Source organism: Stereum hirsutum (genome assembly GCF_000264905.1).
Source record: "Stereum hirsutum FP-91666 SS1 unplaced genomic scaffold STEHIscaffold_4, whole genome shotgun sequence".
In the NCBI taxonomy this organism is placed as follows: domain Eukaryota; kingdom Fungi; phylum Basidiomycota; class Agaricomycetes; order Russulales; family Stereaceae; genus Stereum; species Stereum hirsutum.
The window spans coordinates 478,176-497,936 of record NW_006763134.1 but is presented as its reverse complement, the minus strand read 5'-3'; the positions used below and the strand labels follow the sequence as shown (position 1 = coordinate 497,936).

The 19,761-nt window shown below is 51.3% G+C and overlaps 6 protein-coding genes across 6 annotated transcripts; 5 read left to right on the top strand and 1 right to left on the bottom strand.

Annotated features, from left to right (window-relative positions):
* Nucleotides 1-3,523: 3,523 nt before the first annotated feature.
* Nucleotides 3,524-5,140, top strand: STEHIDRAFT_154503 (uncharacterized protein; the record flags this gene model as incomplete). Its single annotated transcript, XM_007301682.1, has 3 exons — nt 3,524-4,607; nt 4,698-4,945; nt 5,030-5,140. The coding sequence occupies 3 exons, from the start codon at nt 3,524-3,526 to the stop codon at nt 5,138-5,140; spliced, it is 1,443 nt and encodes a 480-aa protein (XP_007301744.1).
* Nucleotides 5,141-6,574: 1,434 nt separating this feature from the next.
* On the top strand, nt 6,575-8,001 carry STEHIDRAFT_52989 (uncharacterized protein; the record flags this gene model as incomplete). Its single annotated transcript, XM_007301463.1, has 4 exons — nt 6,575-6,700; nt 6,831-6,924; nt 7,006-7,208; nt 7,618-8,001. 4 exons carry the CDS (start codon nt 6,575-6,577, stop codon nt 7,999-8,001), a joined length of 807 nt encoding a protein of 268 aa, XP_007301525.1.
* A 711-nt stretch (nt 8,002-8,712) lies between these two features.
* STEHIDRAFT_109122 (uncharacterized protein) lies at nt 8,713-9,951 on the top strand (the record flags this gene model as incomplete). Its single annotated transcript, XM_007301681.1, has 6 exons — nt 8,713-8,829; nt 8,949-9,031; nt 9,141-9,216; nt 9,484-9,562; nt 9,756-9,778; nt 9,904-9,951. 6 exons carry the CDS (start codon nt 8,713-8,715, stop codon nt 9,949-9,951), a joined length of 426 nt encoding a protein of 141 aa, XP_007301743.1.
* A 226-nt stretch (nt 9,952-10,177) lies between these two features.
* STEHIDRAFT_53325 (uncharacterized protein) lies at nt 10,178-13,065 on the bottom strand (the record flags this gene model as incomplete). The annotated part of the gene is made up of 2 exons (XM_007301492.1): nt 10,178-11,231; nt 12,509-13,065. 2 exons carry the CDS (start codon nt 13,063-13,065, stop codon nt 10,178-10,180), a joined length of 1,611 nt encoding a protein of 536 aa, XP_007301554.1.
* Nucleotides 13,066-14,366: 1,301 nt separating this feature from the next.
* On the top strand, nt 14,367-18,029 carry STEHIDRAFT_93754 (HD-domain/PDEase-like protein). The gene is made up of 7 exons (XM_007301680.1): nt 14,367-14,765; nt 14,817-14,879; nt 14,935-15,107; nt 15,160-15,455; nt 15,517-15,846; nt 15,914-16,115; nt 16,178-18,029. Exons 1-7 carry the CDS (start codon nt 14,617-14,619, stop codon nt 17,224-17,226), a joined length of 2,262 nt encoding a protein of 753 aa, XP_007301742.1. The 5' UTR covers nt 14,367-14,616; the 3' UTR covers nt 17,227-18,029.
* Nucleotides 18,030-18,145: 116 nt separating this feature from the next.
* STEHIDRAFT_109118 (uncharacterized protein) lies at nt 18,146-19,565 on the top strand (the record flags this gene model as incomplete). Its single annotated transcript, XM_007301679.1, has 3 exons — nt 18,146-18,258; nt 18,440-19,424; nt 19,515-19,565. 3 exons carry the CDS (start codon nt 18,146-18,148, stop codon nt 19,563-19,565), a joined length of 1,149 nt encoding a protein of 382 aa, XP_007301741.1.
* Between the last annotated feature and the right edge of the window lie 196 nt (nt 19,566-19,761).

Below are 19,761 nucleotides of genomic sequence, written 5' to 3'. Positions count from 1 at the left end.
ACGGGTTCAGCGGCGCAACGACGAATCCTCGTTGGATATCCTTCACGCAGCGACACTATTCCGTGGTTCTCTGTTTCAGTCTTCTTCGAGATCCACCCTGCCACCCTACCCAAAATCCCTGTAAAGTACCAAGCTCCGATTCTGTCCATGACTCCGAGTCGGAAGAGAGGGAGACCTGTTGTGCAGCATGTTCGATCGTCGGTGTGCTTGAAGCTTTATATCTGCATTCATGTTTGTAGACAAACCATACTAAATACTTCATCTGCGGTGTTACGAGTTACATGCGTCCCAAAGGTCATCTGATAATGAACGAGTCACTCTTTCAATCAATGGTCGCCGCAAAATATTTTTTTCTGCGGGCCCATCGAGGACGAACAAATATGACAGGGATGCGTAAAAATGCCCGCCGAGTCACCCGCATTGTACGTACCATCCGGCCGCACCCACCCACCCCCCGACAGACAGGCGAAAACGAGTCAATGTCAACCCCAAGGCGCTTGCAACATACCTTGAATGCTCCAACGCTACTGCCGCGGACTGAATGGCAGTAAGTAAGCAGTTCGGATCGTTCTCTCGCAGAACGACAGTCGCCACCGGACCGACTCCGCTCCAAAGCACTCCTTTCTGCCTAGAAGCAAGTCGTGTGGCCACCTTGACTGGAACCTTGCATGCTGGCCGGTCTTCTATTTAGCTTGTGACCTCCGCCGCAGAGAAAGCAGCGAGCATGGTTCGCACCTGGATGGTACTTAGAGCTCATCGTCTTGAGCCTGTAGTTATTGATAGAGTCCCGAAGATGACCGTGGTATATAAAGTACAAAAAGGATCACCGTATTCCTGATTCGGATAGAGAATGAGATAGAGCGGCCCCGGCCTTTCTTTCCAGGGAATTGAGCAGCGATGGCCCAGATCATCGAATAATAACCGTATATTAGAAGCCCGTGTGACGTGTACGGGCCAGTCCAGCTGAGAAGTATTGACAAGTATTTGACCCACAGATCATGCCACGTTGATGTTAGTTGCCGATTGGATGAATCGACGTTATTGCTTATAATGTTTGTATGATCTGAGGCACTCGAGGTCTCGTGGGGCGGGATCTTTGCTCCGCGGGAGACTGGAGTCTTCACACATTTTCATCATGTGGACTGATAATCGAACCGACATGGAGGGTGGAGGGCATGGTGTCATTGAAGACGAAGCGTGAATATAGAGCGGGCTGTAGGCCGCGGCTACTGCGAACAATTCAGGTCATCCTGGAGAGACTGATGATCATTTTAGTGTTATCCTCACATCTGCAGAGATTGGAATTGTATTGGACTTGCTATCGAAGTTCCATCTACCTTCGAACATCCTTGGCGTATTGGTTTAGCCATATGTCTGTCATGGATGTATCGACTGTTTGCACTGAGAAACCAATGTATCGTATACATTAGCGGGAGGCGCGCAATGTCAACATCAAAACTTACCTATCTGACTACCACAATGCCGCCTCGTGCAAAGAAAAGTCCCACAACGTGAAGGATTTCCTCTAGAAAACGTAAACAACGAGTTTTGCGTCATTGCTGAAGCTTCGGTATTTCACGCCCGATGAGGATACTCGTATGTAGGCCACGCTTTCATCTTCATAGGTTTAGTTGGTCCTATACCCGTGAAAATCCTCGAGCCTAAGTATGTACGAGGGGAAAACAGTAAGCAGGCAGCCGTCCCAGACAAGAATGGTACTATGTGTCCTCTTTGAAGTCTGCCGGGCACTAGGACACCGGGCAGGATTCGCGAATCATTTAGCACGAGGCATATTTGACCTAAGTTAAGCCCACCCCACCCTGTACTTCGTTGTCGTCGCCCACCACATGAGTTAGACTTGGAGAAATGAGGATATAGCGTGCTTCTGCATGTACGATGGACGGCGACTAGTTTTTGTTGAGAACAACCAGTAATAACTTCCCGAAGCTCAGGCGAGTCACTAACGACTGAACGTGATAGATGCGAACGATGCAAAAAAAGCATGGCTGCTATCTTGATACGGACCATGCACCTGAAAACCGATGTGATGCCATCGTGGTCTCGAGGTATTATTATTAGCTGCTCAGCGCGGGCGCACTCATCGCCCAATCTAATCCTGGCGGGTGAGATTCAGATGCTGAACATCATGATTCAAGCTATGTACACCCATTCATGAAAGCACAGGTCACGTATGGGATTTTACTAGAGTGAATGGGGATTCTAGCTGGGAAGGGGTGCAACCCGGTTCCTAAAATGATGTCAAGCCCCGTGGGCATTTTGCGGCGTGGTTCCCGAAGGGCTTTCGTCCAGCCGGCTACAACGGCGAATTCACAGAAGTGATACTGCTGCCAACCAACATAAGGCGCAAGGGAAATAAAAGGCTTCATGGCTGCGACATTGCGATATAGGAAAGTATTTTGTTGGTGAGGACGTACGAGCAGTGACAACGAAGGCAATGTCAGAATTGCGATAGTGAGGAGATACGTGAATTACCGAGGCCTACGAGAGCCATAATTCACCGGCGGTGGTCTTGTTAGAGGGAGAACCTTGCGGTACTGTGACCAATAAGTCCAGGTACTGTCAGACCCGTTGAAGCATACTCAGCTGGACGGCCGTACCTTTCATTTGTTCTTCCATTCATACACCAAGGAAATGCTCGAAATATCACGTTCATTTCATCATACCTTGAGCCGTCGATGTTAATTAGGCGCTCGAAGACGTCCGAAGGTAATATGCGCGTTGCGAGAGCACGACAACTGTTGACAAATCGATCAGCCTACCGTAGATAGAAATCACGCACAAGAGTGATGGTAGGAGGGGTGGCGAGCAGCCACGTCGTCGATGTTTGCTGAAGAGGGTGAGAAAGCGGTGTGTGTGTCGCTGTGTGAACAGCGGCCGGGACGCGAGCTCGAAAGAAGTCGCGGAGTATCACCAGCCGTAATCGGAAAGAAGATGTCTTTTCTTGTAGGCTTCGGAGTGGTTGTTCGAAGCAGTCGAACTGGCGACTCGGAGAATCAACAGCCATAAATGGACTAGGCTGCGATGCACGAACAAGGTTGAGTGACCGAGGGAAATGAATCTTCTGCGGGAGTGAGCGCAGCCCGGGAGCGTGTCCTCCGCGAGCGCCAGCCACAGTTGGGCGATGTGTTCCCGCATCGGACGTAATAGGGAGCCTGTACGTTTCATGTGCGAATCATTGCAAGAAGGCTACCATACGAAGAAAGAGGAATGCTCGCGTTGGCCATGGCAATCAACGAGGCAGAGAGACCAGGGAATCGTGACGAGGGCATGAATGCCGAGGCTCTGCAGGCACAGGAGAGACCGGTGGCTTGGTCGCTCCTGGACTGTCGGTCCTGTATAACAATGTTCGTCGCTCGTTTTCTCTTCGCCCTCCCTGTCGTCGCCTCGTTACATCTTCGCGTCTAAGTTTGCATCAGATTCCATCAGTCCAAGCTAGCGAACACGACCCACTCACTCTTATAAGTCCAGCCCTCTCCTCCGCCCCATCGATTGCACTCCCGTAATGGCTTCTGTGGCCACCCGCACTCTCCTGGAAGACCGACTGCTCCCATACCCTATCATTTCACAACTCTCTGCTCGTCATCCGAGAGCTATGTCTCAACAATCTAGCTGGTTCTACGACGCAGATAACTCAGGCTATGGCAACGAGCAGTCATCATCCTGGCAAAACCAGACATATACCCCCGCCACATCTTACTCTTCAGTACGCACCGGTCATCCTTCCTCGAACAGTGCCGCTGCGGTGGAGCGGGTACCGTATGCGAGCATGTCATCCTCGTCCACCCTCCCCAACATGCGCGATATGACTCGTGCAATGGGCGATCCAACATTCGGCTCACATACCAGTCATCTCAGCAATCCCTCGCTGACGTACCACGAGCAGTTCTTCACGGACGGATCGCTCCAGACCATGCCTTCACGAGACGACTCCCCTCCCGACTCCCCAACTCCGACCGGCGTGTCTCCACCTGTCAAAATGGAGCACGAGGATAGTTTTGTCTTCGAGGCGACCTCATCACAATCACATCCCCCGACCATCTCCTTCGACGACAATGCATTCTCGTCACAAGTCCCGCTCCGCGCGACGCAAGCTTCCCCTTCGATGAAGAAGATGATGGGCGTCTTCCGGCTCGATCCGTTCGCGATCCAAAGCGGCGGCGGAGCTATTTCGCAGCCGCCCACCGTCGAGGCTGGCCCGCTCGAGGAAGAAGGACGCTACATTGAATTTCAACTTCACCTCGAAGAGCCTCTCCTTCCGCTATCCCCATCCGCCCTCCCGCTTAGAGCGCTGTCCCCGCGTTCGACGTCCTCTCCCGACCACAGCTTCAACTACCAGACGGACAGCCCTGGGTTTATGAGCAGCAGGTCTACAGGCAACGGCTCTCAGACCCATCAGACTGACGGATTCGATGGAGCGGGGTGGGGCTTTGAGCTTCCTGCGGAGATAGCGGCGGTGTATACCCCTTCGTCTATGATCGCTGGGAGCAGTAGCAATGATGCTGGTGGGGGTTTGGGGTCTTCGCCAGGGATAAGCATGGCGAATTCGCACCACCATTCGATGGGGCTGGCCTCGAACGCAGCGTTCGGTGAGTACCATACATAATTTTCGACCCGTTCCCATTGGTCTTCCCCCGGCACGTAATCCTGGAAGTTCATGTAATGGACCGTTTTCATAGCGTCTGCGCCACATCGTTACGGCCACTCGGATCACACCATTGCCCGAGATGCAGCGAGACGCGCAGCCTCATCGTCCTCCGCACGATATAACACGCAGGCGTCGCCCGTCCATACTCTCTACACCGAGAGCGTCCAGAGCAACACACCGCAAGCAATGGAGCGCCGCTATAACTCCAGCAATCACGGACTGTCTTCGCGCGCGGTCGCTAACGCCCAGAGTGGTCAGTACGCACCAATGGCTTTCGAGGTACGTCTCCATAAATGTCTTAGACTCTCGAGCGCGCACTCTCGCTTTGGGCATAGCTGACCACATGCACTGTTTGATGACCAGGCGGCGTATGACAGCTCTGCGTCTATGCAAAGTTCGAGTTCCTCATCGTCTAGAAGGAGCAGACCGTACCTTCATGAGGGGTCGCATTCTGGGTTCTACCCGGGGACTTGATTGTTGGGCTGTCGTTATCGTTACGTCGTCGAATGTCGCTTTCGTGCTTTATTTTCATCGTCAATAGCTGTCTTCTTGGGACGTGGGGTGTCGCGTTGAGGTCGAATTATTCACTATTCTTGGGCGAATTCGTGGTCTTTATCCTGTGTATGTTTGGTCAGATTCCTCTCACTCGGGTTCGTCGTGTTATGCAAATTTTAGATTAGATGCTTACAACAGTGGTACGGTGTATTTTTATCTCATTTCTTGATGTATTGTCGCATGCTTCCTCTCGTACATTGGAGCCCCTATATTTTTGCAATTCAGCAGTTGACAACGCAGCGTCTATTGGCGGAATGGAGCGAACATAAGACCTTTTCATTGTTGGGTTGTCTCTTACGTGTCGCGGCCATGTCCGCACCGTACGGTATCTGGCCCAGGAAGTATCGATGTGGTCGAATGCGAGGATAAGTGTTATCGCCGTTGACCGTCGAGAGGAACTCCTCAACTTTCTCTTTGATCCTGTACGTCAACGAATATGTGCAGTCAAATGTAAAGCATAGGATCAGGTGACTTTCCCGATGGGCGTCGAGGGACACCGAGGTGACAGCCCAGAAAGAGAAGCCCGATCCCATGATTGATGGGGCCAGAGCGAGTGTATGCGCCCGAAACATGGAGGTCATGCACTTGATACTCGTTCTGCTTGGATAAGAGACGCTGGCATGAGGAGGGCGCGTGTATCTGCGAAGGAATGAAGTCAGGATCACTCTACGGAGACAAACTGGTTGGAGGGGGTGAGTATACTTATGCCCTTCATTTCGGGAGAAAATCGACAAGCGCACCGGGGCGTTCCTTGACGAACCACTCGGAGGGAATGGCAGATCCCAAATTTCAGTCGTCCACATGCTCCCCATCTCCGTTGTAAGCGCGAATGGAGGGTGAACGACACATGAAACTTAGCTGCAAGTTAGGTCATCCAGAGTCTGAGGTCGCAAAGTGTCGCAATTGGACGGTGATGCTCAAGTTGGTCGATGTCGAATGCTTTCAAAACGCTATGGACAAATTTGCGACGGTGTTTGGGCTACAGATAGCCCGAAGCCTTGCGGTTTCGACGCGACCGGAATACTAGGTGGCGTTGAAAGTGCTGCGTACCATAGGAAGAAACTTGGACGATATGAAACCAGTCACAGTCTATGAGAAGCTGGCTAAGCATGCAAAACAATCCGAGGGGGAGATGCGAAGGTTGGTATGGTTAGAGGTTGGTGGGTTTGAAGAGTCGAAGGACGCGGTGAGAACTGAGAGTCCGATGAGTCGGACTCTAAAATCCCGGCAAATCCCACAATCGAACACGCGGCGCTTTGTTTGGATCCAAAGCTTTTGCCAAACAACCACCCTCCCACGATCCTCGGTCGCGTTTGGACATCGATTGACTTACATACCTCTGCCCAAGCGATTATGGACCCAGAATCGGTAGAAGATATTCTAAAGGACTCGCTTACAGTCTTTGATGAAGATGAAAGTAGTAATCTTGGTATCAGTCGGATCACATACGGCCCGCTCGAGATCACAGTTGCACCTAAGGTTTGTGGAATTCAGTCGGCGTCTACTTCGATGTGGTCATTCTGACATTGTTGATCTCAAGGAGGGAAAGGTGACATTTGCACCTCCTCTGTGCGTGGCTATAGACATTGACTCTTGAACTTGGAACAAGGCGAACACCCTTATGGCTGACCAAGTATTTTCACCTTCCATTTTGCTCGCGGAGCGTATGGAATTAGGACTCATTCCCGTTCATCAATGCTCTGGTATGGTTTGACCGTTTGATTGCTAACTTTGCGCTCATGATATCATCTGCGGCATCTTGCTCTCATGTTGATTCCGGCCAGTCATTGAACTTGGTGCTGGGACAGCCCTTCCATCGCTAATCGCCTCAATCCTGCCTGTGGCCCACGTCCCCACGCTCGTAGTTGTGACGGATTATCCGGACCCTACAATACTCGACAATCTCATGAATAATGTGGTCAGGAACCAGCCTCACGTCACCGCAGGATGTGAGGTACAATGGACAGGGTACGAGTGGGGAAAGGATGTCGAGCCGCTGCTGTACGTCGAATGCCACTTTGTGTCCTATCAATGGTCGAATACTATGTTATTGATCGTATTGATCGTAAACGCTCCTGTGACAATTAGTCCTGGACCTACCGAGACCAACGGCGTTGCCCTGGCCAGTTGAAGAATACTTCGTTACTCTCGTTATTCTATGGGCTTGGGCTGCACAGGCCTTTGTCGGATTCGACCTGACGCTATGACCGGCTCAATCGTCTCGTGGTCAAGTCCTCCTCTATAACTTGGGACCAGAGGTCATAGCCTGCCCGGGGTGTTCCTTCGCTCTATACTGTGCCTCGTCCTTGTCTTAATCGCTCGTCTTGAAGAATCTCTTCCGCTTGTGTACGATGAATCTGATTCCAGTTCATGCTTTTCTCAGGCAACTACTGCAGCAACGGTCTCTCCCAGGGCTTTCTCCGACAGTCTCTCCTGGATACGACGTTGTCATACTTTCCGATCTACTCCACTTCGACCGCTCGCATCCGGAGCTCCTCTCCTCTCTGTGCGCTCTACTGGCTCGTCGTTCCGAATCACGTACCTATGTCGCCGCTGGAGTATATACGCGCTCTGAACACTGCGATAGCTTTTTACGGAATGCAGAGGCCCTGGGAATTTTCTGGTGCTCCAGCTACGAGGACGAGTCGCCGGAAGATAAAACGGACGGCTGGGCCGGAAAGATGGAGATCACGGGTCTTCATCCTGAACAATTACAAGCCCGGAAGAGAATGTGTCGGTGGTGGGTAGGAAGGTGGTCTGAGAGATCTCTGATGGAATAATTGGGAGGGAAAGACTGGGAAATAATGAGAGCGAATGGGTAATACGGCGGAAGAATGACCCTGTGGGCTGGATCTCCGTGCAGGTGGGTTGGTGAGTTCGTTGTGTTTGAGTCTGCCTCTGACAAGCTTGCCTCTGACGTGCCCAGGACTCCAATCAGACTCAACCGAGAGACAGGGCATGTCGTATTCGAACTAAGTTAATATAGACGGTACAGTAGCCAAGCTTCCCCCTGGTTCTCCTCGACGCCCCGGTGGCTTTGAGCTGTACTGACCTACCGGTGGAGTGTCAGAAAATGCGTCGTCACTCCAGTGATTGATCTGTGATACCAGGTAACGTAAGGTTCCGCATCATCTCATGTCAGAGAACAACGCCCACATACACGTCAGCTTTGAGTATGGAGCCGGTTCCGCATACGTGTCGACCGTTGTGTCGACGTGGCTCCTTCAACTGAAGAATATTCATGGAGCCGTTCGCGGTCAAGCATGCCCGCTTCACGAGTGTCGAAGTCACTTCGGCCATTGCAGACGCATCATTGAGACTTTATCTCAGCTTTTTTTGCGCTATCGTGATTGTTCGGACCTTCTTGATAAAGGTCGTGGAGCTGTTTCGTATATAGCAGCACTCTCCTAGCTGTGCTAACGCTCATCCTCGTTCCTCTTCTTCAAACCTCTCATTGTCTCATTGAAACATCGCGGTCAGATAGAAACCACATGCCATTATCCATCCCCAGCGCCCAACTTTGGGAAAAGGACAGCACCCAACTTTGGGAAAGACGCCTAGTGGGAAAGACATATGTAGGGTATCGTAATTCAAATCCTTCGTGGACGGTGCGTGGATGTTTTCACACATTTATGTCCCAAGTTAGTTCATATTCTCGGGGGGGAAAGGCTGTCGTTGCACACATTTCTGAATTGCTTGTTTCGAACTTCTTGATACCTGTAAGTAGACCTTCTCGGATGAAGATCTACCCTCTCCGTACCGCGTTGTGTGGTCCGGATCCTTCACGACCATGGATATTCGCCGCGATAGGTGCGTATCTTGGAGCTCTCTAGCCTTGTGAATGGATACTCATAGTGTCAATAGGCTCACCGTCCATCTTGACCGGTACATGAAATGTACCCATGTTACTCGGGGGTAGGCATGGTGCAGCCACGCCGCAACAGTCGTATGAAAGTAGTTCGGTGAAAGGGTTCCACGAGGGTGCAAAGTTCGATGTTATTTGTACTGCATATATTCCAACCCAAGCCCATCCTCGCAGTTAGAGCTGTAAGACGTGGGTGCCACGTAGAACGCGAGAAGGTCCACGTAGTGTACCCGAGTGACTACTCCGAGCCGAAGTCACCGTCCAGTTTGAAGTCGGTCTAGGCCTGGGTAACATTCGCGACGCCTCCTCAAAGTCTACTTACACTGATCCGCTCAACGCTAGCCAGTATTCAGTATCTCTAGTTACACTGTTTCTTTGAATGACTGAACGAAACAAGGTCTCAAGCTGCGCCCTTGACTCTTCCCCTACGCTTCGCAGCCTGTTCTTCTCACCGAAATTTTCAAACATCGACGACTGTGAGTCCTCCAGTTGTTGACAAAGATCTTCTCATTCCGACGTTAGAGAAAGCAGCCGCTTGCAGGAATGTGCTTTTTCAATCCGGCGTTCAATGTTCAATCCGTTTGAGTCCAGTGGGATACTCGCACCAGAGTTTGTTCTCGATGCGATTGGTGTTTTCGTAGCTCTCATGCTTCACTCCACACTCTTTAGCATCGCCGGTGGTCCACCGCGGTGTGAGTACTTCCGTCTCTAAAGCTGCACGCTTAGCCAGACATTTGACTTTTGTCCTTCTTCAAGAAAAAAGGCCAGGGGTCGCTGTAGCTCATCAATATCGTGGTCGCAGGGTTTTTCATAATAGTATGGAGGAGCTCGTGTGAGAATTGTTCAAAAGGTTGTAAAGCAGTAAGGATGATGCGGGCGAGTAATTATTGACTGGACGCCAGATGCAATAAAGCGAGTAGTGAGCGACTGGGGGCTGTCCGGGGAGCCTTGACGGCAATGAAAACATACCGGTAGATCTCGAACTGCAAGATAGTCCTAACTACAAAGCAAAGCATAATAGCATTCATCTACAAAGGTATCTCGACCTAAACGTATCAAAGGTAAGGATATTTGTTGAGGATCGGGTCGAACTATGCAATGAAGACAACACTTACCTCGTCAATTGCATCCTCGACCGCCTTCGCAAATAGCTCGCTATAGTCGACCAGAGCCTGGGTACCGCTTCGGCAGGCAGTAGTTTCGACACATGCCACCGCAGCCGTCAGTGCGGGTCCCAACACTTCCTTGCTCTTTACCGTGTCACCCCTCGGCCTAACCTTGAGCGCACCCTGCGCCCGTTTTATATAGTCGTGCCACCACTCGGGAGCCCAAAAAATCCAACGCTCTTGCCCGTTCCAGGGGCTATGCACCATCCCCTCTAGGACGTTAATATCCTTGGATATTTTCTGTTGTTGGCGACACACTGCGCATTCTTGCTTCGTAGTAGCCAAAGGTATACATGAGAGACGTGGGATCCAGCTTCGGTCGCTGTGCGCTTTCGAACTTGCCACCTTCCTGCAATCCTCGTGATATTGGATCAATCGGAAGAGGTCCCCTCCAGTGATGCGTTCGAGTTCGGAACTATGCTGAAGATCTTTGATCGGAGTCTCCAAAGTCTCCTTCGCAGCGGCGATAACAAGGCCTTTGACTTTGTGGCGATAACCAAATGCGTAGGCAGCTAAAGGCTCCTGACAGCTGGTCTCGACCAACGCATGAACGACAGGCTCTAAAAGCGAGTCCATAGCGTACTTGTCTACCGCTTCGTAGAGGCGTGACGCGAGGGTGAATTGGGTTATAATAGGCGGTGATGTCGGGTAGCAGAGGCGCAAAAGAACATCAACAATATCAGAGGATTCGGGGAGGGTAATGACCGAGAGTCCTTCCCTCTTCTCTTGTGATGAAGAACCGCTCCTGGTCTTGGGAAGCGAGAACATGGTTTCGAAGATGGGCGACGCTAGCGAGAGAACCGCCTTGTGAACGCGGAAATCCATGAGGTCGGCGGAGCGGAGGATGAAGTCTGCGGTGGTTTGGTTGAAGGGAGCTTCTGCATCGCGAATATCGTCAACTCGTTGCTGGTCATCGTCTGAGTCGTTTTCTACGTGTGGTCTCTTTCCATTCGCATTGACGGTACCGGACATCGTTAATCTGCACGGCTTAGGAAGCAAGTGTCAGTTTCCCTAGTCACAACGCGATGTCGCGGCGTACATCAGATGACGTAGAGCGAGCGACTTGAAGAAGGGCAAAGATTTTCTACCTACGAGGAATGTTAAGGTTTTGAGTGACCCTGCGCAATAGGAAGACTGATATATATGTCGGCTGGCGTAGGTGGACGTTGGGTGTTGGTGTTGGGCAACCACTCAGACGCGTCGAGGACGCGTTGGCCGTCCGGAACAAGTTCTCACGCTCGTGTGGCATTTCTGTGGCGAAGAACATACCTGCATAGAGAAGGACAGAGAAGGACTTACATTCCTTCTCCTCGCAGCGAAATAAATGAGCCACAGATGGTTGCATAAAGCTCGCTTTCAATCACCAAATGAGTATATTATGACCACCAGCACGTCGTAAATAATAATGTGTATATAGTTTTCACAGAGCTTTCTTCAAATACAATGCGTGGCGTGGACCACAGATACACAAGAACTGACAAGAGACCGTATCTGTGACTGTTGGAAACGACTTTCAAAACGGTGATCGGACTAATCACCGCGTCCTGTTGGGCTTGAACGAGGTCAAAAATCCACGCGCAGATACGGTCTAATAAGAGTTAGATCTAGTGATGGGTTATTTAGCACACAAATTGACTAGCTTACGAGTTCCATTGATGCTGGCAGTGGAAAATGGACATGATATTTTTCGTTCCGTTAGTATCTTGATCTTTAGTGTGGGGCCTTCACCTATGTGATGTAAAAGGTGGGATATATGTCTCATATGAAAAAGCAAACCAAGACAATCAAAGAGCAGCAGCACCTACTTTATCGATCGCATCCTCAATCGCCTTCGCAAAAATCTCGCTGAACTCGACCATAGCATGAATCCCATTCCGACAAGCCATCGTCTGGCATTCCACCGCAGTCGACAATGCTGGCCTTAAAATCTCCATACTCTTCACCGTCTGACCCCTCGGCTTCACTTTCAGCGCCTCATACGACCTTTCCATATACTCCCACCACCACTTCGGACACCAGAGTATCCATCGCCCTTTCTCATCTTTCGTGAGTCCAGGAAAAGAATGGGTGTGCATCTGGACCTTGGTATTACAGTACGCACAAGGCTTCGCCGGGTTTATCTGGGGTATGGACGTTAGGGAAGGGATCCAAGTCCAGTCCAGGGTCGCTAGCTGACTGGCGGCGGCTTTGCATTCTTTATGATAGCGAATGAGGCGATATAGTTGGGTGCCGGTGATGCGATCGAGTTCAGAAGACGAAGAGAGATGATCTAGGGGGTGGTTGAGGGTTTCTTTCGCAGCCGTTACGACGAGTTCGGAGATCTGGTGGCGACAACCGAATGCGTAGGCCGTGGTGGCGTCTTGCCGAGCGGTCCTTAGGAGCGCGTCTTTGACAGGCTGAGCGAGGGCGTCCATTGCGTATTTGTCTATGGCATCGTATAAAACCCTCGCGTGTGTAAACTGCGTCAGATCTGGGGCAGATGTCGGATAGCAGAGGCGAAGAAGGGAATCGAGGATGAGCGATGCTTCGGGGAGGGGGATCACGGGCAAACCGCCTCTCATCTCTTGCGAAGACGAGGACGAAGAACGCGTTTTGATAGTGGGAAGGGAGAACATAGATTCGAAGACTACCGAGGCTAGTGATAAGACGAGTTTGTGGACGCGGAAGTCCATGCCGTCGGAGGAGCGTAAGATGCAGTCTGCAGTGGCTTGGTTGAAAGGCTCTTCGGCGTCACGAATCTCTACAGCGTTGGTTTCCGAATCATCATCCGCGGGGCGACGTCTCTTTCCGTTCGCATTGATCTCCTTAGGCATTCTCCAAAATTTCGCGAGCCAAACGAAAGCCAGGGTGGAATCTTGAGAACTTGTCGAAAGGGAAAGATGGGAACCTCAGATGACAAGTTGTGGGGCGCAGCGAAGATGACTTGTAGTGTTCCAACTGAAGGTAGACTCAAGATCAGTGACAAAGGGGTATCATGATTCGACGGGGCCAGTCATAGTTCTAATCGACTCAGCCTCGAGATCGAAAATGTCTATTGTACCCCGTTTTGGGTAGGCTGATCGCGGACATCTCCGGAAAACAATGGAAGCCTCGCACCACATGTTCGTGAAGTGGCGTGAGACGGTCATAATTATTTCGATTCGTGCAAACAGATAAGAAGGTGATGTGTGAGAGCTTTCCCCCGTAATGTGACTGGTAGTGAAATTTCGTTGCAAGGATACTCTTGATTATGCAAATAGAGAGGGAGGTGAAGGAATGGATTGCCTGAATCGTCCGCATTTTGTCCGCATTAGACGAATGTCGATCTAGTCGAAACTTAGAAACAGGTATCAGACGGTGGGTATAGGCACCAACGACCGGCAAACGCTTGTAGACGTCGTGAATGAATGCGGAGCAGCTCAACTTCTAAGTGTAAGAGGAGGTCGCCTTGAGACCAGCCGTTATGGATAACGGAAGTCGGTTAGATACTCCTTGAGTTCAATTCAAGCTGCCATCTTCAACGAAGAGAAGAAGACACTAGACCACTATAGAATGTGTCTGCCTATATCTCTTGTGTGGCGTCCACTGGTTACGCAGCGAACATGCCATCCGGTATTCTACGTAGTATCCTGACCATCTGCCTCGTGTTTGCTAGTCCACGTTAGAGCCATGAAACGGAAGACCAGACGTCAACTCCACGTGCTACGGAAGGCGTTCCGGTCTGGAGGACGTCTTCCTTTGTTCAGAGATTCCAAGCGTTCTACCGCAGTGAAACGTCGCTCTTTCTTCTGCCCACCTTTCACCACAGCTATGACTTGGTTCTCTTCAAGTGGCTCACCTCTTTCGAATGTCTGTATGACCAGGATCCTGAAGATGCCCAACCTTCAAGGTTAGGCTGGTTCCGAGCAGGTTCTGAGAGAATCCCATGGTGAGTTGCGATTTTCAGCATCTCTTTGCATTCGATGAGTCTGAGGATTCTGATGGAATGAAGAACTCACGGTAGCATACGGACGCCATCGGAGATCATTACCTGAAGTTCTCGATACCGCGACAAACCAGTATTCCTGTTTCGGCTACAATGTCAGAAAACTGAAGGTTCGTCCAAGTTAGGCCGAGCTGTTTGTGCCCGGGCTGCATTCCAGGACCGGTCGGGAATGGAGGATGTTGGCTTTGAAATTTGAGCAAAGGAGAAGCCAAGGGCAGCGCCGGCCACGTGTGATGCACCGCCGCCGGTTCGGGACAGGCCGCGTGGCCGCCACGGTGTGCTGTATCCCGACAGTCGATCTTGCTCTGCGTACACCACCATACCCTCACCTCTCCGTCTCGACCCCCGCTGCTCTCACCCCCACCCCCACACATCGTCCGCTCGTTTCTTGCTCTGGGAAATGGTCGTAGACTCGAACTCGAGACGAAGGAGTGTCGACGTCGGAGGGCTGGCTTTGGCAGTAGGGAACCAGGGCTGTTCCGGTCGGGGCTGGGTAGGATATGATCCAACTACAGAAGCTGATGGCGAGCCAGACGAGACTGGAACACGGTATGTGCACATACATTGCGCTTGTGCTGGGCTCATTGTCATATATAACAGCTTCGCAGAGCTCCTCGACGGGCTGTATACACACGCCAATAACGCTGCGAGCGTCGAGTTTCTGTACGTATCTATTCTTCATACCTTGAGTACACAATACCCATGGGAGGCGGTCCAGGTCTGATATCGATATGTCGGATGAGACGCGGACCAAACTCGTTGAACTTCTCAATACCCCTGCCTTCGAGCCCCACAAACTCCTACCGGAAGAAGTCTTGATGTGCTCACTCATGCTATTTGAAACACTCTTTCAAGTGGACGGCCTCCAGGAGGCAGCCGGTGTATCATTAGGTTTGTATCTTCTTCTGGCCATTGCGAGTCCATGTTCCTGAAACCTTTGCAGAACAAATTTTCGCATTTCTTGCACGTCTTCGCTCTGTCTATCGCCAGCAAAATTCTTATCACAACTTTGAACACGCCCTGGACGTTCTGCAAGCAACATATCATTTTCTTTCGGCTGCCGGTCGCATCCCTCCTGTTACGATACTTCACGAACGAGATCACCCGCCATGGAGACCAGACAAACAAAAGTTGCAGGGCACCATGTTAGATTGTTTGCATGACGAGGACTTACTCTGCCTATTCATCGCTGCTATTGGTCACGACGTCGGTCATCCCGGATTCACGAACAATTTTATGGTACGTACACGTTCCATCTTCGCCGTTTTCATTCTAATTATGACGACATCGCGTCGAGCAGAAAAATGCCAAAACGCCTCTATCGTGTCTGTATGACGACCGATCTGCCCTCGAACAAATGCACTGTACTCTCCTTCTACATATCATGCACCGACCAAATCGGCGCGACGCCATCGACCTTGGACACCTTCTGCATGACCAATGCAACGATGCGGGTCAGCGGTTCAGGAAACTCCTGCTCGCAATCGTACTCGCAACAGACATGCGGATACACAGTGACTTCATGACTCGGTTCGAGCGGTTACTGAGCGAAAACGAGCCTGAGGACGAATGGGCCAGGAGGATTCTACTCTGCCAGGCGCTCATCAAGTGCGCCGACATCTCCAATCCAGTAGGTGACTTCTATCCTGGTCAGGCGAACGGTTACTCAAGCATATCTTTCCTTCTCGCCAAATTAGTGCCGGCCCCTCAACATTTCACAGTATTGGGCTGCTGCTCTGAACGAGGAATGGACATCACAAGCAGCCCTGGAACAACATCTTGCGCTCGAGCCCACGGTTCACGCATCAGCGGACGCAGAATCTGAAGCTGCAGGCCAAGTCTTCTTCATTAATGTCTTTGCCAGACCCCTATTTGACTTGGTCTCTCGCGCGGTTCCCGGTTGGTTCACACTCACTTGTTACAAATCCATATATGTCGTCTCACTGGAAATATCTTCACAGAGATCACTTCTTACGCCGAACAGTGCAAGACCAATTTTGAGTTCTGGACATCTCGACAGGCCCATTACAAACAGCTGAAAGTGGCACGTGCCCACGAATCACAGACGGCAGAGCCCTCGTCGTCGTCCGCAGACAGTCAGGATGATGCCTCCAGTGATCGTCCTCTATCACCCTCCCAAGCCATAGGGGATTATCAATCCGTCTTCCCTATGACCCTCCCTCCTGGCCTGACCATCCCAGCCGACACCGTCTCTATGTTCCCTTCATCCTGCGCATTCTCCGAAGTATCTGCCTATTATTCCGCCTGCAGTTCGCTGGCTCCTTCGGTCGGCTCTCGCCCCGCTTCGCCCACGCTCTCGATAAATGGAGGCAACCAGACTGCCTGTGCGTCTCCATCCACATCCACAAACTCAAGCGACTCTACTTCTAGGTCAGGATATGCTTCCAGCTCAGGTGGCGCTCCTTCGCCTTTGCTCTTGGCGAAAACAGTGCCCAGCGCTTCGAGGTCTCCGCTACGATCGGTCGAACCCCTACCCCCGCTTTCGACGACTTCGACGTCCACGGGAACAACGCCGCCCAGCCCTTATTCTCCGAGCTCGAGTCCCACAGACGCGGTCTCGGTATCGAATATGTCGTTAGGCCGGAACTCGGTCGTCAGCGTCCTGGGAAATGCCATGTTAGGGAGTGGGTTGAACATGGGTATGGATGGGATGATGGGAATGGGTGGAGCGAGCGTGGGAGGGTCGAGCATCGCGGGGATGAGCGTGATGGGGAGTATGCGTACCGGGATGAGTGGGGCCACTGGGATCAATGGCAGTTCGGGCGCGGGGACGGAGGCGATCAGGGCGGCATATAAGGCGAGTGTGAAGAAAAAGACGAGTTTCCACAGGAATTCTTGGAACCCGCCGTCTTCGTCCAGGGCTCCGCATAATATGTCTATCCCTATACCTGGGAATGTGAATATGCCGGTGGGGATGATGGTGAGGGTGATGAGTGAGGGGGTCGTAGTCGGGAGCTCTGGTGGCAAGGGCGGGGAGGTGGCTTCTTGAGTTCATGGCATGGGTCGATGAGGGTCGTTTTCCTTGGCCTCGTTGTTCTCTACCTTTCGTCTTCAACCGAACTTCATGTTCTGTTTCCATCCTTTAATTATTATTTTGCCGTGCGTCATCCCGCCTATCTTATGACTAACGCCGCTCACTGTTCATTCGATCTTCCTTTTTCTTGGCTTGTAGTTGTGTTCCTTCTGTGTTATATTCTCTGTGTCATCTGTCGTAAGGCTTTGGCGCTTCTGCTCCACCTCACCTCGACTATCGTCTGTCTTCATCTCGCCTGTTTTGTGTCTATATCTGTCCACAATTAGGATTAGTAGGATGCGTCCTCTTCCATTCTACAGTCTCACTTTTTTTTTTCTTCGTCTGTTTCAGTCTTCTGTGTCTCTATCAGTTTCATTTTTTTCTTTGTTCGTGGACTTTCTCAGCTTATGGTCGGAGGAGCACCTTGGAGGTCTTCTTTCTGCTTCGGCTGATTGCCTTGTCCTTCTGGATTCATTGGTCGGTTCGCTTCGTTGGTTTGTGGGTCCGTACGAACGTTGTTCTGAATCTGGGGTGCGGACTTGGGTTTTTTTCCTTCTGTGGAGCCTCTTAGTGAGGCTGTGTAGTGTCACTCTGGCGTGCGTGTATACACTCTGTATTCTGATCCGTCCCATCCATTCATCTATCCAATAGCTCACTATATCTACCTCTCTGAATCCGTTCCTGGTCTCCCTCTCTCTAGCATCATGTCTTTGCCTCCCTCGCTCTCGTTCGTACGCGTGTCTTGTTATTCCTCCAACTCTGTTTTTCTTCTGATCCGGCTTGCTCATCATCAACGCTGCCAGTGAACGTGCAGCGAATGGCACTGGCGGCGACTGGATGCGCTCGAGAGATATTGATGACGTCATATGCTTGAACTCAATTCTATCGCATCAAAATGTCAAGTCCGTTCTTATGTAGCGTCCTCGCCATCGTCCTTCCCAGCATCTTGCCTTCTGATCTACACTCGCTCGCTGCCCGCCGTCTTATATTTTCTTTGGAACTCGTGCAGTAAGTCATGCTGGTCAAAGCTGGTCACTTGTGCTCGGTCTCTGGCCCCCAGTTGAACCTCTCGGTTGAACTTGACCTTGAATCCTGCCACCCTAGACGTCGACTCAGCACGCAAGACTCATACACTCAAGCTCGTCCTCTGCACATACGCCTACCACTAGATCATGTCTAATGCTCCTAGTGTTATCAGCCCGTTCGATCAGCTTTATATGCTAGAAGATATGCAAAACAAGGCTCACGACGCAGACCCTCCATTCGACAATTCCACCGCAGACTGCATTCTGCGCTCTGCCGACCACGTCAATTTTCGCGTACATAAAATTGTGCTTTCCTTGGCGTCATCCATCTTTGAGTCTATGTTTTCTCTTCCCGACCCAAAACACCCCGAGCAGGAGCTTCTGGACGGCATACCTGTCATCAGCCTAGTCGAGTCTTCCGCCGTCATCGATTCTTTCCTCAGGCTCTGCTATCCCACACCGGATCCGATCTTCCTCTCCCTTTCGGGCCTCCTCCCTATCTACGATGCCATCGACAAGTATGCGCTTGACTCTGTCGCTCTTTCCGTCACAAAGGCATTGGTCCAATGTGCGCCGCAGGACCCCATGACGGCTTACGCATTCGGCTGTGCCCATCGTCTGCACGATCTTGTCAAAGTCGCCGCTCGGGAGCTGCTTGTGCACTCCATCGATAGACTCCCAAACTCTTCCGAGCTAGATCGAATCAACGCCTCGCATCTCTATCGCCTTCTCAAGTATCATAGCGCTTGCAGGACCGCCGCTAGCGCACTAGCGCTGCAAGACTGGAGCTGGATACGTTCGATTTCGAGAGTTCCTCTGACCTCTACCGCCCAAATGTGCTCGACCTGCCGGCAGTGCCTCGAGACTCAGAATCGTCTGAACGCCATACCGGGAGCACATCATTCCTTTGTGAACAACAGAGACTGCTGGACGTTCAGCTGCCCGACTTGGTGGTTCGACTATATGAAACGAGCCGAAGCGGCACTCGAGCGTAAACCGAGGGGAGAGACGGTTCGGAGCGAGGAGGTCTTGGGCCCGGCTTTGGCGTCTGCAGTGCAGTGTCAGGCAGTCGCTTGTCGGAGTGGGATGCGGGCTATGATGGACTTCAGCAAGCTTTTCGCCCAAGCTGTTGAGAACGCGTTAGACAAGGTCTGTGTAATTTTCATACCCATTGCGGCATTCAGACTTGCATGATCAATTCTGACGAAGTATTGAAAACAGGTCAAACCTCCGATCTAGTGCGAAGGCTGGGTAGATATGTGCAATGGCTACAAAGGATCACCAGGATAATTAGACGGAGAAATTAAACGTCTGCCCCGTCGATTGAGGGAAGGGTAGTGATAATAATGCATAGGGTAATTGGAGCACAACCTCAGATGCCCTATCGAGAAACATGTTTGACACCAAGGTCACGAAGGAGAAATACCTAGATCGTGATGAATGGATGTTCGAGTGATGGACAGCCATGGGGGGAAAGGGGAGGGGG

What these genes read in the sequence shown, in the direction of transcription:
- STEHIDRAFT_93754 (XM_007301680.1), top strand. Translation starts at nt 14,617, where the DNA reads ATGGTCGTAGACTCGAACTCGAGACGAAGGAGTGTCGACGTCGGAGGG. An exon ending in GCTGCGAGCGTCGAGTTTCT is followed by an intron (nt 14,880 to 14,934) that starts GTACGTATCTAT and finishes GAGGCGGTCCAG; the next exon opens with GTCTGATATCGATATGTCGG. An exon ending in GCGCCGACATCTCCAATCCA is followed by an intron (nt 15,847 to 15,913) that starts GTAGGTGACTTC and finishes TCGCCAAATTAG; the next exon opens with TGCCGGCCCCTCAACATTTC.